General features: G+C 42.3%; 1 protein-coding gene across 1 annotated transcript in view; it reads left to right on the top strand.

Annotated features, from left to right (window-relative positions):
• The window catches only part of LOC149441925 (rho guanine nucleotide exchange factor 37-like), a 106,426-nt gene that overhangs the window by 60,576 nt on the left and 29,036 nt on the right, over window positions 1-16,814 (top strand). Inside the window, exons 9-12 of the mRNA XM_089656757.1 lie at window positions 1,152-1,256; window positions 4,230-4,340; window positions 6,651-6,980; window positions 10,798-10,926. Of these exons, the coding sequence (XP_089512883.1) occupies window positions 1,152-1,256; window positions 4,230-4,340; window positions 6,651-6,980; window positions 10,798-10,926 (675 nt within the window). The remainder of the gene's footprint in view (window positions 1-1,151; window positions 1,257-4,229; window positions 4,341-6,650; window positions 6,981-10,797; window positions 10,927-16,814) is intronic.

The following is a 16,814-nucleotide window of genomic DNA, read 5'->3' as shown; positions in this document are numbered from 1 at the left end:
CCTCTGTAGGGTCCAGGTATTGCCTTTATGCTGCCAGTAGTGACACTGACCCTAGCCAAATGCAAAGCTAGTGAAAAACAGTCAGTAAAGATGAATAGGGAAAAAATGTCAATGGCCTCCACCTGTAAAACCATTCCTGTTTTGGGGGTCGTCTCATTGTTGCCCATCTAGTGCACCTGGTGTTAATTTCATTAACACAAAAAGCAGCTGAAACTGATTAACAACCCACTCTGCTACTTAACTGACCAGATCAATATCCGAGGAGTTTAATTGACTTGATGCTATACTCTGACTAAAAGGTATATATATATATATATATATATATATATATATATATATATATATGCTCACTTCAAGGCTACTCCATATTTTGCCTATCTCATCTTTTAGCACTAGAATGATATCTGCAATCTTTTGTTTGGGAAGGATTTTGTGAACAATTCAAGTCAAAATGTACGGTATCAAGTTCTACTGATTCAATGGTATTTCCATGCCAGAAAGTTATAGTTAGTGTTACTAAACCCACAACAGTAAAAATAGGCCGGTAAATGTAGTAAAACATGCTTGTTCTAATCACTGTGGAACTTAAGGGGTTAATCCTCTACATTGTGTAAAAAAGGATTTTTAATCCTGCCTTCTCTGATCCTCCCCTTCTTCCACTGTCCACCGACTCATCTGCTGATAGAACAGAGCCTTGGCAGCAAGCTGCACATGCTCAGTTTGGTGTGTATTGCTAGAGAGTTTTTTTTCTTGGGAGAGTGCATGTGATCAGCACAGGGCCAATTAGCACTGTCCAGACAGAGGGTCGGGGGTCCTGCATCCTCATAGGACAATCAGGGGAGAATGAAAACTTCTCCTACAAGCTTTACCAGTGCACTGCTGGACACTGATAGAAGTCACAAGACTGCTCTAACTGCTGATGAGAAAAGGTATTTAGCAGTTTATATTTACTAAAATAATTGTATTTCCATGTTCTGTGTACTGTGGGAGATCAGATTGGGGATTGGTGAATGCAAGGTCCTGGGTTTAGTAATAGTTCTTGTGTATAATCAGCTTCTTTGGATTTATGGTGAAGTATATAATATATATACATTGAGATGTAATATTATTATTTATAAGTATTCCCTTAAAGGTGCCATTTTTGCTTGCAGAAAGAAGACAAAGAATTTGACAGCTTGGCTGAAAAGTTTTACAGACTGGCAAATTTTGTTTCCCAGCTGGAAGAAAACTTAATAATATATGTAAGGAATGTGGAGGTAAGCATAGGCATATACAGTGGTGTTTCATTAGAATTTCAACAGAAATGAAATCATTAAGGTTGGTTCACAACAAGTGCATTTTTCTGCAAAAACTATTTTTTTTACATAGCTTATATCCAAAAATACACTGTTTTACAGTCTATTAGAAAAAGTGTTTTAAAGATGTAAAGTTGTGTGCCTAAAACTCATGCCAGACCATGTGTCCTGGAATGAATGGGCCATGAAGCTGCCCTAAGCTACTAGGGGCATGATTATTCTGCATTTTGGTATTCCCCATAGATATAATTCTTAAATGAGCTGTGTGTCTTTGTAAGGGGCAGATCATGGGTCCCATACCAACATTTTGATGAGGACAACCTCTATAGCACTTGGCAATGTCAATATGTGTGCTGATCTTAAAGTGGTTGTGAAGGCAGAAGGTTTTTTGGCCTTAATGCATTCTATGCAGTAAGATGAAAAACCTTCTGCATGCAGCTCCCAATACTTACATGAGTCTGATCTCGATCCAGCAATGTGCACGAGAACAAAGTCTCTCTCGGCTCTCTCACCCCTCATTGTCTCAGATACAGCAGCAGGAGCCATTGGCTCTTGCTGCTGTCAATCAGAGCTAGTGATAAGGAGTGGGGGCCGAGCCCCATTCTGTGTGTCTTATCAACACACAGAGTAAGGCACGAGAGCCCAAAGAGCTGGCGAGGGACCCAAAAAAAGGAGGATCAGGGCTGCTCTGTGCAAAACCATTGCTCAGAACAGGTAAGTATAACATGTTTGTTTTTTTAATATAAAAAAAACTTTTTACAATCACTTTAATATAAGGCAGGGGTGTCCAAACTTTTTTCAAAGAGGGCCAGATTGGATGAAGTGAACATGGTGGAGGGCCGAACATTTTTCCGAACATTCTTTGAACCATTACAATTAAATGCAAATAAATTATTTTATGCCAAGTTAATTGCAAACGACATACTTTTCATTTCATAACATTAAGATCAACTGACAGCTGAGTTTTCACAATGTATTGAAAATAAATTTAAAAAAAAACTTACCTGCACTAATGTGAAGGGTGAAAAAGGTAGCTGGAGCTGAAGTCTCTGCTCGGCAGCCGGGAGGGGAAGAGAAACACACTTCACGCTGGAAGCCCGGCCCTGACGTCACTGCCCTCTGTCGCTCCCAGCGCGGCGCAGTCACGCATGCGCACTGCTCTCAAGCAGAAGACTGTCTGCCACAGAAGGGAGGGCCGTGCGACAGCCGCATTTACACAGACCAGGGAGAACGCGCCGCAGTCAGGCATGCGCACTGTCCTCTGCTCTCAAGCAGAAGACTGTCTGCCGTAGAAGGGAGGGCCGTGGGAGGGCCACATTACACAGAGCAGGGAGGGCTGTTGGAGGGCCGTATTAAACCGACCCCTGGGGCGTAAATGGCCCGCGGGCCAGACTTTGGACATGCCTGATATAAGGTATGCCTAGCACAAGATTTGTAGTAGCAATAATAATAACCATGGGGATATTTTATGTTATGGCACAATTGTTAATGGTTTTGCACACAATTTCTCTATATCCCCAATACAAACTCTTTAAACTGTCTTATCAGGTTTTAGCTGAGGAGACATGCTGAGATTTTAATTGCATTTGACATACAGGGTTAAGTTTAGAGTGGCTGGGCTGTAGCTGAAGATATGGGGGTAATAAATCTACACTGAAAAGACACCTTAACAAATATTCCCCCATCTGTGACTAGTGGGTGATCCTTAAGCTCTTCCTGTGTGTTTGACAGTGGTTCTAGTCCAAGGCCTTCACAGTTTAATATTCCTTAACAGCCTTTCTAATTGGGCCCCTTCCCACTCCTCTGGTGTCTCTAAGATTTACAAATTATGATCAGTGGCGAACTGAACCTAAGGCTAGACAAACACTTGGCCCCTGCAACCTACATGTATTTTTCTTTGCTAGATCTTGTTATGTAGTAAATGCAAGACTGTAGCATCCACACTTGTTGCTCAATTACCTACATCAGACTGTCTGTAGGTCTAAACTGTACTTGTGATTTCAAATAGCTATACAGAGACCAGTAATGTCCACAGCTGATTGGACAATACTGCAACTGCTTTCAAAATGCTTAAGTATACTGCTAAGAGAAACCACATGGTCATATGTATGTGCAGGTATCCACCACTGATTACCCACTGCCCAGGACTGTACAGAGCCCTGGTTGTGTATGACCAGTTGCCTCTAGTCATATTTGCATTGTTCAGTTTGTAGGCAGGAGCCATCCGCTTTCTGCACTGTATTTGGCTCTTAACCAGAGTGGTGCCACGGCCTGGAGATGAAGTCAGGAGAAACCTAGTTTCTTTATGGTTTTCTGGTCCCTGAAGGCAGTGTTTTGGTTGGTTACACTGCGTTCAAGTGACTCCTTTTGCCATCTTGGGTCAGTGGGGCCTTTATAAGTCCTGATCTCTGAGTTTTGGCGTGCTTTTTGCAAAGTGGTCAGAGTAAGGAAAGATCACTCCTTTGTAAAGGAAAGTAATTGCGGCAGGGAAAGGTTCCTGATGAGTCAGAACAGACTAGAGACATGCATTCCTTTACCGAAGCCTCCCCATTGGGACCAGACCGGCCAGGCCACATTGCACCCTGTAAGCCAGACGCTGTTGGTGCATCCTACCTGTTGCCTCTCTGCAGTGAACTGTGAGTTCTATCCGATAAGGTGCTCTCCTGCTCTGGTTGAATATACTCTTCAAATTTTGAGTTATGTACAACCGGACTCTGTGTCATCAATGCCACTGCACCACGCTGCACCTACATACAAGTTTACTTTATAGTGATCTATAATTAATTAGGTGGGTAGCACATCTAAAAATTACTCCTGTAATCACTCATACACTTTAATATTTTATTTTGTAAAGCGCTACCTACAGTGATTACTACGCACGTTTTATGTAAGATGTCATGTATATTAATGAACCGGTCTTTTTGTATTTCGCAGACATTTCTCAGCATTCAGCCTCAGACATATCCACTGGAGTACTTGCAGAGCACAATGCATCCTTTGCAGGCCTTCTCACAGGAACTCTGCGACAATATATATCTGGTCTTTGTAAGTACTATGTTTGCTTTATTCATAATCTGACAGATTTTTTAAAGCTTGCATTACAAAATCCAGCCCTCAGAATCCTCTACATATATAAATTATGTAGCTAGATCCAAGTATCTCCTGCTAGCACTAAATTACAACTTTTACAGGAAAACCCATTTTACCAATGCAAAAAAAAAATACTAAGGTGAAGATGTGTAAAGCCTAATATCTAAAGTAAGCCACTCATAGATTGTATTCACATACTGCTGGAGTAACAAACTTTTTCAACAATTGTGCAGTTTGAGGATCCTCCTAAATAAATTTAGAATGGATTGCATGGATAGGACATATGACAGTTGGTAAATTTTGTGCATCTGGCAGGAACAATCTGAAGTCTGTTTAATGATGATTTTTACTTTAAAGAGACCATATCACCTATGTCCCACATGTAGGCAACCTGTTTTGCATGTACTTACAGAAGTGCTATCTATTGCAGTTTTTTGAGCTACCAAAGCAGATATATCAATAGCGTTATTCTGATTTAAAAATCAACACTGAAGATTAGCAGGTCTTCAGACTTCTGAGCCGCTTCCAGCATAGCCACTTCCCTAGTCATCACAATGCTTTTTCAGTAAGTACAAAATCTCTCAGGACAAGCAGTGAAAGCCACTGTACGGTAACCAGGGACAATGGGGATACTATGCAGCAGCTTTTGCTGCTGACTTTGAGGGATTTGTGTACTTGGTGCAGGACCATTGTGATGGTATAGGGGCCAAGGCTGGGGGAACAGACATCTGAGTCTGATTATCCAACACTCTTTTGCAATGTTCATTTTCATCCAGAATAACAGTGGTGCAGAGAATATCAGCTTAAATTGTTGTAGCAGAGAGTGCTTTTGTAAAAACATGTAATACATATTGTCTGCGTATATTTAGTTGTCAGAATAGGGTGTGGTGACAGGGTCTCTTTTAATTTTTTTTTTTTGGTCTTGTGCCATGGAGCTTGTCCTATTTGTGAGTGCCGGTTAACATATATGCAGATTGGATGCGGTTTGAACCGCATCCAATCTGCATGACATGTGAAATAACATTGCTTCCTATGGTGCCTGTTCACATATGTCTGGTGCACTGGCAGCGCAGATTGAAAAAGAGTCATGCTTGATTTCTGAGCAGTACGGTCCGTTCAGGTACAGATTACAAGCTATTGACTTCTTAGGGAACCTCTTCTAAACCGCATATGTCATCAGTTGTGAACAGGATAAAATCCTGACCTGAATCTGATCTAAACCTGTCCTGAACCTGATGTAAACCTGACCTAAACCGCTGAACAACAACAGTATCAATTAACTGTGAAATGTGAGCTTCAATCCACATCACACAGGTGTGAATCAGCACTAAATGTCATGTTTAAGCTGCCATTTGGGTGGGTGGTTTGCTTTTGTGTAATAACTAACTTTTTTTTTTTGCACACTTCAAACACTATGCCTACAGGTTATAGAGGGTGTAAAATTAGTATCATTCTAAATTATGAATGGCTGTACTTATCTTGTGGATCACAAGAGTGCAGCTAGTTCAGCCGACAGTGGGCTAAAGATCATCGTTGGCTGACGCCAGTCCAGGCTAGCTGGTCACTAAGCCAGAACCTGGCTCAGCCTCTCAGCGATCCACAGAGAGCCTGAGCCAGCCGCTTCCACCCCCTCCACAGCCTACAGCTGAGTGGGGGGCAGTGGTGACTAAGAGTCACCGTTCTCTGCTTAGAGCGGCAGGGAAAACTGAGCAATCAGCGGTGTTTGAACGCTCAGTTCTCAGCCTTAGAGTTGGCGGAGGACATATGCAGCATCAGAGTGATGATGCATGCACCTAGGTAAGATGATTTTGAAGGAAAAAAAAAACTCTCAAACTTCTCTTTCAAGAGCGAGAATGATTGCACCAAGCAACCAAAGGAGAGTGCTCCCTCTACTGGCAAATATATTTAAATATATATAATTCTGGTTTTAGTATAGTAACAAAAATCTGAAAGCAAAAACTTTGTAAAATATTGTGAATGTGTCATTGAAACATGCACTCAGAGAAAAGACACTATTCTTTTACTTAACTTGGATATATATTAAAATATGTTGTATTAAGTAGTGGTTTCGGGTAATTACACTGCAGAAGCATGTGGCTTAATGCTGGTTTAATAGTGCGGTAATGACTAAGCCAATGGAGACAATAACCTTTTGTGGGGAACGGGGCTTTGATTCAAGTTACTATCGCTGGGCTGTTATCGGCATCAGCAACAAGAGAAAACATATAGATAAATGAGATTATTAAATTTTTTTTCTGATTGCAGAAGAGAAGGGTGCAGTTACTGGTCCTTCAGCCTATAAGTAACCTTTCAGAATGCTTAAAGGGACCAAAGAATCTGATCAGGAAAAGAGCAGACAAACTTTTGGACTATGAAAACCTGGAGGAGAAATATAGTGAGACTGGTAAAATGACATGGGAAGAGGAGGATATTATGAACAACTATAAGAGCATCCATTCCATGCTCATGTCTGAATTGCCGCAGTGTATCTCCCTGTCCTGGCAGTGGCTTAAAAGCATCTTGCTTACCTTCATGGCCTTGCAGAAAGATTTGTTCGAGCAAGGACAGCATGTAGCAGAAACTCAAGCTTCACAGGTAAGTACCTTCTAAGCTGCTGGGTTCACTGATCATCATAAATAAAGAAAACCTAATCATTTATATCATAATGAATTTACTTATTGAGTTAGGCATGAAAAAAGAATTCCAGGTATGGATATGTTATACATACTTACAAGGGTCCAACTCAGACCAATGTACAGTGGATATAGATATAGATTTTATTGCTTAGCGGCCTGAAATGAAGACAGACACTTTTGTTTTATCCAGCTGTATTTACAACATCCAAGTGAAAGATATAACACCAACATGTTGGAAAAAAAAACAGAACTACTGAGTTGGAAAAAGAATCACCCCCTAGTGTCAATATTTTGTTGAACCACCTTTTGCTTTAATTACAGCCTTTAGTCTGTTGGGGTATGTCTCTACTAACTTTGCACATCTAGACTTTGCAATATTTGCCAACTCTTCTTTGCAGAACTTCTCAAGTTCGGTTAAATTTTAGTGACCATTTGTGGACTGCAGTCTTCAAGTCATTGCACAGATTTTCATTAAATATGAGGTTGGCCATTAATTAGTTCCCACCACCCCACTGAGTGCAACCCACCTGGTAGTGTACTTACCTTCAGCCCAGATCAAGTGATTTTCACTTTTCAGTCCAGCCTGCACTGCATTTGAAAGAAAACCTACGCTGACTCTTCTCTGTGCAAGAGCACCATGGCCCTATTCAATCCTGTGGGATGACTCTGCCCATTGGCAGCCTCCAGCACTTCCAAAGAAATGAATGGGGCTGCTGTGCTCATGTGCAATGTGATAGCGTACCTAAACCCAAAAGCAAAAAAGTATTATTTTGCAGTTTACCAATCCTTAAAGTGGAACTAAAGTGAACATTTAAAAAACTGAGAGCAGGCAGACATTTTTTCTTAGAAGAGATATGCTCTGTCACTTTTGCGATAAAATAAAATGATCTTACTGTTTGCTGTCCTCTGTAGAATGTACACTATATTGCATATGCACAGCTCCATTTATAATCTCAGTGTGGTGTCTTGATGCTGGGAAGAATTAACTTCTGTACAAGTGCTGGAGTTACATCATCCCACATCGGCCAATCAAGACAGCCAAAGATCCAGCACATGGAGAAGATGCTGGCTCTGGGGAGGGACCTTGCGAACATTGGATCATTAGAGAGATGTGCAGAGTTTTGTACAACCTTAAAGGTGGTAGCTTCTCCTTCTTCCCATTAGGGTCACATGACAGGGAGAGACAGGAAGAAGTCCAGTCTGCCATCACTCCCCCCTCAGTGGTGCCACTCTGAGACTGAGGTGCATTTTTAGTCTCAGCTCCTGCTCTCTTCTGCCTACAATAGGCTGCTATTGGAAAGAGGAGAGAGCAGAATCCTCCTTCCAGCAGCTATTGGGCTCCTGCTCCTTATTACAGAAGTGACCCTGCAGACACTCCTGTCAGTGAGTCGCAGAAGAAGAAGAAGCGCAGGAGAAGCTCCCAGCATGCCCCCCAGGGGTGTTGCTAGGATTGAAAAAGATCTTGGTCACTCCAAGGAGAGCTGTAATGCAATGTGCTGTGCATGCCTCAGAGAATGATAGTTGTGGTCAAACTGTTAATCGTGGGAGGGGCTTAAGAGGCTTGGTTAAACAAAATCCAAGTTTCCTTATACCTTATAAACTATACTTTGATTGCTGTGCCCCATGTAAGAGTCTCAAAAAACACATCAGGGATGTTGAATTCATATCACCCAATGCCCGGGACATGTAGTTCCGGGTGCCAGGCAGGTAGTTTTTTTTAATCCTTAGCCCTGCTGTGGGTGAGCAGCAGTTGTCCCCTATGTGATCAAAAAAAAAAAAGTGAAAAAAAAGGTTTTTTTTAAATTGTAAAAAATTTAAGTTACAGCCAAGCACATAACATCCCCTCCAAAAACCAAATTGAGGCCCCCTCCACCCCCACATATACGCACGTACAAACGTTAAAGCACACGCTGGGGTGCCTACACACGAAAACATTGATTTCGATACATGTTACATATCGGCGCACACGCCAGAATGAGAGCAAATAATTATATTCTCTAGGGTCTCTGATTTCAGAAAATATATAATGTTTGGGGGTTTTGTGCAATCTTCAGGCCTAAAATTATTTTTTTAAACGTGTACAAAAAAACGCAAAAACAGCTCTGGCAGCGAAAGGGATAAAGGATAAGCCTGACACTCCCCTTTCCTGACGAGCAGCCAATCGGTGCTCATTACACTGCTCCCTGCTAGTTCCTGAGTGCGGTGCTGGAGACGGGCAGGGAGAGGAGGAGGAGATAAATGTTTAATATTTTGAACATTGCACTGTTTAAGTTGCCATAAACCCCCTTTGTTTTTAAAAGCCCCAGACATTCCTAAAAGTATCTCAGATTTAAATACAGTTTTGGTTCAAATTTCTTTATTTTTTATGTAGAAAAGTAGATTGTCATGAGGGACAAGTAAATTGGAACCCCCAATGTAGTCAATTCCCAAAATTTCAACAGCCCTGCACCTATACATCTCAGCACAATAATTAAAAGAAAAAAAAACTCTTCCATTACATAGGCTTTTGTGCACACTGAAAATAGTCAGAGATCTAACACTTTGTCTTAGCCTACCTTAGAGAAGCAACCAGCAACTGTTGAGACAATGAACACTTTGGTGAGACGTATGTAAAGTCCATTATGGTGCAGAAGTTGCTGGGGTCTTTCAAGGAACATGCAAGGGTAAGGGGTGTAAAATACATGGAGTGCAAGGGTCAGGAGTACACAATGCAAGTTCTACAAGCTATGTTTAGGAGTACATAACAGGGGTCATATGGCAGAGGTCAATATATAATACACAGAATGCGGGGAACAAGAGTGTGTAATATACAGTAGAAGTCAGGAATGTGAAACAAAAAGAGAATAGGAGTCAGGAGTTTGGTAAAACTCTTCACTAATTTGCCACTTACTTAGTAACTCCAGCACCTTGAGCTATTATTGGGTTTTGCACCAAATGTTTTATCACTGAAGATTCAAGGCACCATACTTTTTTACTTTTTGCATTCTTCTATCTAGTTGCTGTCAAGGCAACATCAAACTGACATCTTAATAAGATAAATGGCTAGCACTGATCCATCAAAGATGTGAGATTATTTTAGGATGCTACCATCTGTCATGCTCTTAAGAACATCACATACGTAAAAATATTTGACAACTCATTTTGTACCAAGAGCAATACTTCTGCTATACATTGTATTATTCATAAAACAAAATAGACATTGATTGTCACATGAAAGGAGAGAGAGGAGCACACACCCCATAGTGTAGCATGAATAAGAAGGTTTAATGGACTAAATAAAATCATTGGCTACACTCACAAAAAAACTGTGGGGTATAGTCTGGTCAAGTGGCTTGGAGGATAAGTTCTGAGTCAAAGTATGAATTATGCCAGATCCCGGCTTGGGTACCAGCTGGGGAAAGTGTGGGCTTACATTTAAATGGCACAAATGGATGGAGCCGCTGCAAGTTCTGGAGTCTTAGAGCCAAAAACCTCCTGCTGTCACCACTGTGTACCCTAATATGCAAGGACGCATTTCAAAGCAATCCTGCATCTTTTTCATTACACTCACACAATCCTTTTTAGGCTCTGACAATTGTCCAGTTAGTGGAGAGCCCTCTTGGGCTCATTACAGCTATTTAAACTACAGGTGACATTTTCCGGGTGGTGGGCACAGTATGTTAGAGGTTTTCCTGTGTCACTATCCACATTGATTGTCACATTATTTTCACTCTAACATTCAAGAAAACTTTAGTGAATCACTACATAAAGCTGCATTTATTTACATGTGTTTATAGATGCAATGTAGCATGGCCGCAGAGGCAAACTTCAAGAGATGGGTAGATGATGGAATCAGCCAAATGGTTTCTCAGCTCAGTGAATTCATCCAAAAATTTGAGGAGGAATCATTACCACCACCAACACAGGTAAACATTTTATTTTTTTTTTTTATTAGCTACAAATCAGAATATGGTAAGACGCAGTACGTTCAGACATTTATTACCATTGTATATAGTTCCTTCTGTTAATGTGATGTTCATTGACACATCTTTAGACCTTAGGCTCCATGTACAGGGGTCGTTTGGAAAACTCTTCTGAATGATGGAAACTGACTGCTAGAAAACGTAGGTTAAAAAATGTCTGTTTAGCCGCGTATGCATACCGCGTTTATGAGCGTTTATGAGCGTTTGCGTTTAGAAGCGTTTTTTAAACATAACCTCAGGAGACCTTCCCAAATGCCCAGAATGCACTGAAAAACAGTAAAAATTAACTATTTCAGACATTTTGAGAGAAATAGAGCAGAAGCAGAGAGAGCAGTATGTGTTGAGATGACCTGTCTTTTCTGGTTGTATTCACTATGGATTCCATCATGAGCATAATGCGGCGCGTTCTACCAATTCTTCCTTCATACAAAACCTGGAACTGACTGAGCTGGTGTACCGGGTCCATTTGAATACATGGAAAACACTTCATGCATTTCTGATGATGAAAAAAGGTTCTGGACAGCATCTGAATATGGAACAGTTAAAAAACGCTTCTAAACACAAACGCTTATAAACGCAGTTAGCCGCGTTTACAAGCATTTGGCGTTTAAAACGCTGATAAACTCTACTGAACGCAAGTTTGGTGCGTTCAAAAAAACGACTGTAAACTCAACTGCCTGTAAACGACTGTAAACGACATAGTGTACATAGACACATAGGAAAACATTAGGGAGAGTTCAGGGGCTGCTGAAAAAAATGCAAAAAAGCTCCTGAACATGAGTTTATCAGCTGCAGTGTACATGGAGCCTTAGCTGTTTAGCACACATATACACTAATTCCATGACCTTCCATGTAGTAGTGTCATACTCCACGCCTTTTGTACCGTGAAGGTGATTACTTCTCAAGAGAATAGACAGTAGAGCTCTGAGTGGATATAATAATCACACTAATCATAATCAGACTATCAATGGTGTTTTATTCATGATGAGCTTTGAAAACAAGGCTTACCTAAGTAAGAGCGGTCTACAAAAAGATTTTTAACTCTATTTATTAAGAATTTCAAAAACTACATGACATCTCTTTCTCCCCCTCCCTCTCCCCCCCTTCTCTCCCTCTCTTCCTCCCTCCCTCTCTCCCTCCCCCTCTCTCCTCCATTTCTGACAGATAATGCACCACTTTGCCCAGAAAATTGTTGCAATTATAAATGTTTAAGCGTTGTCATGTTTATTTCTTTTGTTTGTATTGTTATGACACAAAAAGGTGGAGGAACAAAAAACTAAATCTGACACATTCCACGCAAATCCCCAAAAAGTAACTGGACAAAATTATTGGCACCTTCTCAAAATTATAAGAAATAATTGCATTCCAAGTTTGTGATGTTCCTGTGATTTGTAATAAAACTCACCTGTATCAAGCTCCTGTAACAGATGTTAAAGTGTTACTAAACCCACAACAGTAAAATCAGTCTGTATATGCAGTAAAGCATGCTTGTTATACTCACTGTGGAATCTAAGGGGTTATTCCATCACATTGTGTAAAAAGGCTGTTTTATTCTGTCTTCTCTGATCCTCCCCTTCTTCTACTGTCCCCATCCATCTGCTGATAGAACAGAGCCTTGGTAGCAAGCTGCACATGCTCAGTTTGTTGTATATTACTAGAAAGTTTTTTTTTCTTGGTAGAGTGCATGTGATCAGCACAGAATCAGCGCTGTCCAGACTGAGGGTCAGGGGTCCTGCAGTCTTATAGGACAATCAGGGATGAATGAAATCTCCTACAAGCTTTAACTAGTGCTCTGCAGGACACTGATAAAAGTCACAAGACTGCTCTAACTGCTGATGAGAAAAGGTTTTTAGCAGTTTATATTTACTAAAATAATTGCATTTTCATGTTCTGTGTACTGTGGGGGACCAGATATAGTGAATGCAGGGGTTTAGTAACACCTTAATGTTCCTGTGTCCACTGTGTACAACATTGTCAAGAAATGTACAGCCTATGGCACTGTAGCTAATCTCCCTGGCCATGGACAAAAGAGAAAAACTTGATCAAAGATTGTAATGAAGGATTGTTGCATAGTGGCTAAAGAACCTCTATTAACTTCCAGACAAATTCAAGCTGACCCTTTAGGCACACACGACAACTGTGTCAGCTCGCACTATGCGTTGCCATCTGAATGAAAAGGGACGTTATGGTAGGAGACCCAGGAGGACCCCACTGCTGCCAAAACTTACCCAAGAAAGCCAAAATCCTTTTGGGAGAATGTGCTGTGGACAAATTGGTTTTTGGTAAAACCCATCATTTTAATATTTTCAGAAAAAGCAATGAGGCCTTTAAAGAAAGGAAAGGAATACAGTCTCTGCAGTCAAACATGGTGGTGATTCACTGATGTTTTGGGGTTGCTTTGCAGCTTTAGGCACTGGATGTCTTGACCGTGTGCATGGCATTATGAAATCTGAAGACTACCAAAGAATTCTGGGGTGCAATGTAGGACCTGGTGTCAGAAAGTTGGGTCTCCGTCAGAGGTCATGTGTCTTACAGCAGGACAATGACCCAAAGCACACATCAGAAAGCACCCAGAAATGGTTTAAGACCAAGAACTGGAGAGTACTGAAGTGGCCGGCAATGAATCCCTTAGAGCACCTGTGGAGAGATCTCAAAATAGTAGTTGGGAAAAGGAGAGGTGCAAGAAACTTGATGGTTATAGAAAGCGATTGATTTTGATTAATTTTTCCAAGGAGTGTGCTACCAAATATTAAATTGAGGGTGCCATTAATTTTGTCCAGCCAATTTTTGCGATTTTTGCATGGAATATACCAGATTTGGCTTTTTGTTAATCCACTTTTTTGTGTCATAACAATGCAAACAAAAGAAATAAATATGAGAATGCCAAAACAATTTTCTGGGCGAAGTGGTTCATAATTATCTGACAGAAATGCAGGGGTGGAAATATTTTAGACCATGACTGTATATACAGTATACTATACATACACTATATTGCCAAAAGTATTGGGACACCCCTCCAAATCATTGGATTCACATGTTCCAATCACCTCCATGGCCACAGGTGTACAAAATAAAGTACCTAGGCATGCAGACTACTTCTATAAACATTTGTGAAAGAATGGGTCACTGTCAGGAGCTCAGTGAATTCAAGCATGGTACCGTGATAGGTTGCCACCTGTGCAATAAGTCCATCCATGAAATTTCCTTGCTACAAAATATTCCATGGTCAAGTGTTAGTGGAAGCAACTGGGAACAACAGCAACTCAGCCACAAAGTGGTAGGCCATGTAAAATGATATAGCGGGGTCAGCGCATGCTGAAATGCACAGTGCGCAGAAGTCAGCAACTGTCTGCAGAGTCAATAGCTAAAGACCTCCAAACATTGTGTAGCCTTCAGATTAGCACTACAACAGTGCATAGAGAGCTTCATGGAATTTGTTTCTATGACCGAGCAGCTGCATCCAAGCCTTATATCACCAAGTGACACAAAGCGTTAGATGCAGTGGTTTAAAGCAATCCGCCACTGGACTGTAGAGCAGTGGAGATGTGTTCTCTGGAGTGACGAATATTGCTTCTCTGTCTGGCAATCTGATGGACATGTCTGGGTTTGGCGGTTGCAAGGAGAAAAGTACTTGCCTGACTGCATTGTGCCAAGTGTAAAGTTTGGTGGAGGGGGGATTATGGTGTGGGGTTGTTTTTTAGGGGCTGGGCTTGGACCCTTAGCTCCAGTGAAGGGAACTCTTAAGGCATCAGCATACCAATTTCATGCTCCCAACTTTGTGGGAACAGTTTGGGGCTGACCCCTTCCTTTTCCAACATAACTGCGCACCAGTTCACAAGGCAAGGTCCATAAGGACATGGATGAGCGAGTTTGGGGTGGAGGAACTTAACTGGCCTGCACAGAGTCCTGACCTCAACCAGATAGACACCTTTGCTATGAACTGGAGCCGAGACTGCGAGCCAGGTCTTCTCATTCGACATCCATGCCTGTCCTCACAAATGCGCTTCTGGAAGAATGATCAAACAATTTTTACTTGCCTGACTGCATTGTGCCAAGTGGAAAGTTTGGTGGAGGGCGGTTTATGGTTTGGGGTTATTCTTCAGGGGTTGGGCTTGGACCCTTAGTTCCAGTGTGGAGAACTCTTAAGGCGTCAGCATACCAAGACATTTTGAACAATTTCATGCTCCCAACTTTGTGGGAACAGTTTGGGGATGGCCCCTTCCTGTTCCAACATGACTCCGCACCAGTGTACAAAGCAAGGTCCATAAAGACATGAATGAGCGAGTTTGGGGTTGGAGGAGCTTGATTGACCTCAACTCGAAAGAACACCTTTGGGATGAATTCATCAGTTCATTCAACATCAGTGCCTGACCTCACAAATGCACTTCTGGAAGAATGGTCAAACATTCCCACAGACTCACTCCTAAACCTTGTGGACAGCCTTCCCAGAAGAGTTGAAGCTGTTATAGCTGCAAAGGGTGGGCCCCTTTTGAACCCTACGGGCAGTTTTGGGACGGCATCCTCCTGTTCCAACATGACTGCGCACCAGTGCTCAAAGCAAGGTCCATAAAGACATGGATGAGCGGGTGTGGGGTGGAGGAACTTGACTAGCCTGCACAGAGTCCTCACTTCAATCCGATTAGAACATCTTTGGGATGAATTAGAGCGGAAACTGCAAGCCAGGCCTTCTCATCCAACATCAGTGCCTGACCTCACAAATGCGCTTCAGGAAGGATGGTCAAAAATTTCCCATAGACACACTCCTAAACCTTGTGGACAGCCTTCCCAGAAGAGTTGGAGCTGTTATAGCTGTAAAGCAGTGGTTCTCAACCTTTCTAATGCCGCGACCCCTTAATACAGTTCCTCATGTTGTGGTGACCCCCAACCATAAAATTATTTTCATTGCTACTTCATAACTGTAATTTTGCAGTGGGAGGAGTAGTGCCATGTCATTGGTGTCAGTGGAAGGAGTAGTGCCCCATCACTGATGTCAGTGGGATGAATAGTGCCCCATTGTTGGTATCAGTGGGAGGAATAGTGCCCCATCGTTGGTATCAGTGGGAGGAATAGTGCCCCATCACTGATGTCAGTGGGATGAATAGTGCCCCATCATTGGTATCAGTGGGAGGAATAGTGCCCCATCGTTGGTATCAGTGGGAGGAATAGTGCCCCATCATTGGTGTCAGTGGGATGAATAGTGCCCCATCACTGGTGTCAGTGGGGGGAATAGTGCCCCATCACTGGTGTCAGTGGGAGGAATAGTGCCCCATCACTGATGTCAGTGGGATGCATAGTGCCCCATCGTTGGTATCAGTGGGAGGAATAGTGCCCCATCACTGAAGTCAGTGGGATGAATAGTGCCCCATCACTGGTGTCAGTGGGAGGAATAGTGCCCCATCACTGGTGTCAGTGGGAGGAATAGTGCCCCATCACTGGTGTCAGTGGGAGGAATAGTGCCCCATCGTTGGGTGTCAGTGGGAGGAATAGTGCCCCATCGTTGGTGTCAGTGGGAGGAATAGTGCCCCATCGTTGGTGTCAGTGGGAGGAATAGTGCCCCATCGTTGGTGTCAGTGGGAGGAATAGTGCCCCATCGTTGGTGTCAGTGGGAGGAATAGTGCCCCATCGTTGGTATCAGTGGGAGGAATAGTGCCCCATCGTTGGTATCAGTGGGAGGAATAGTGCCCCATCATTGGTGTCAGTGGGAGGAATAGTGCCCCATCATTGGTGTCAGTGGGAGGAGTAGTGCCCCATCATTGGTGTCAGTGGGGGGAGTAGTGCCCCATCATTGGTGTCAGTGGGGGGAGTAGTGCTCCATCACTGGTGTCAGTGGG

Source organism: Staurois parvus, unplaced genomic scaffold (genome assembly GCF_062004578.1).
Source record: "Staurois parvus isolate SC_StPar_1 unplaced genomic scaffold, SC_StPar_1.0 ptg000934l, whole genome shotgun sequence".
NCBI lineage: Eukaryota > Metazoa > Chordata > Amphibia > Anura > Ranidae > Staurois > Staurois parvus.
The sequence above is the reverse complement of the archived record's forward strand: the minus strand, read 5'-3'. Positions and strand labels throughout refer to the sequence as shown.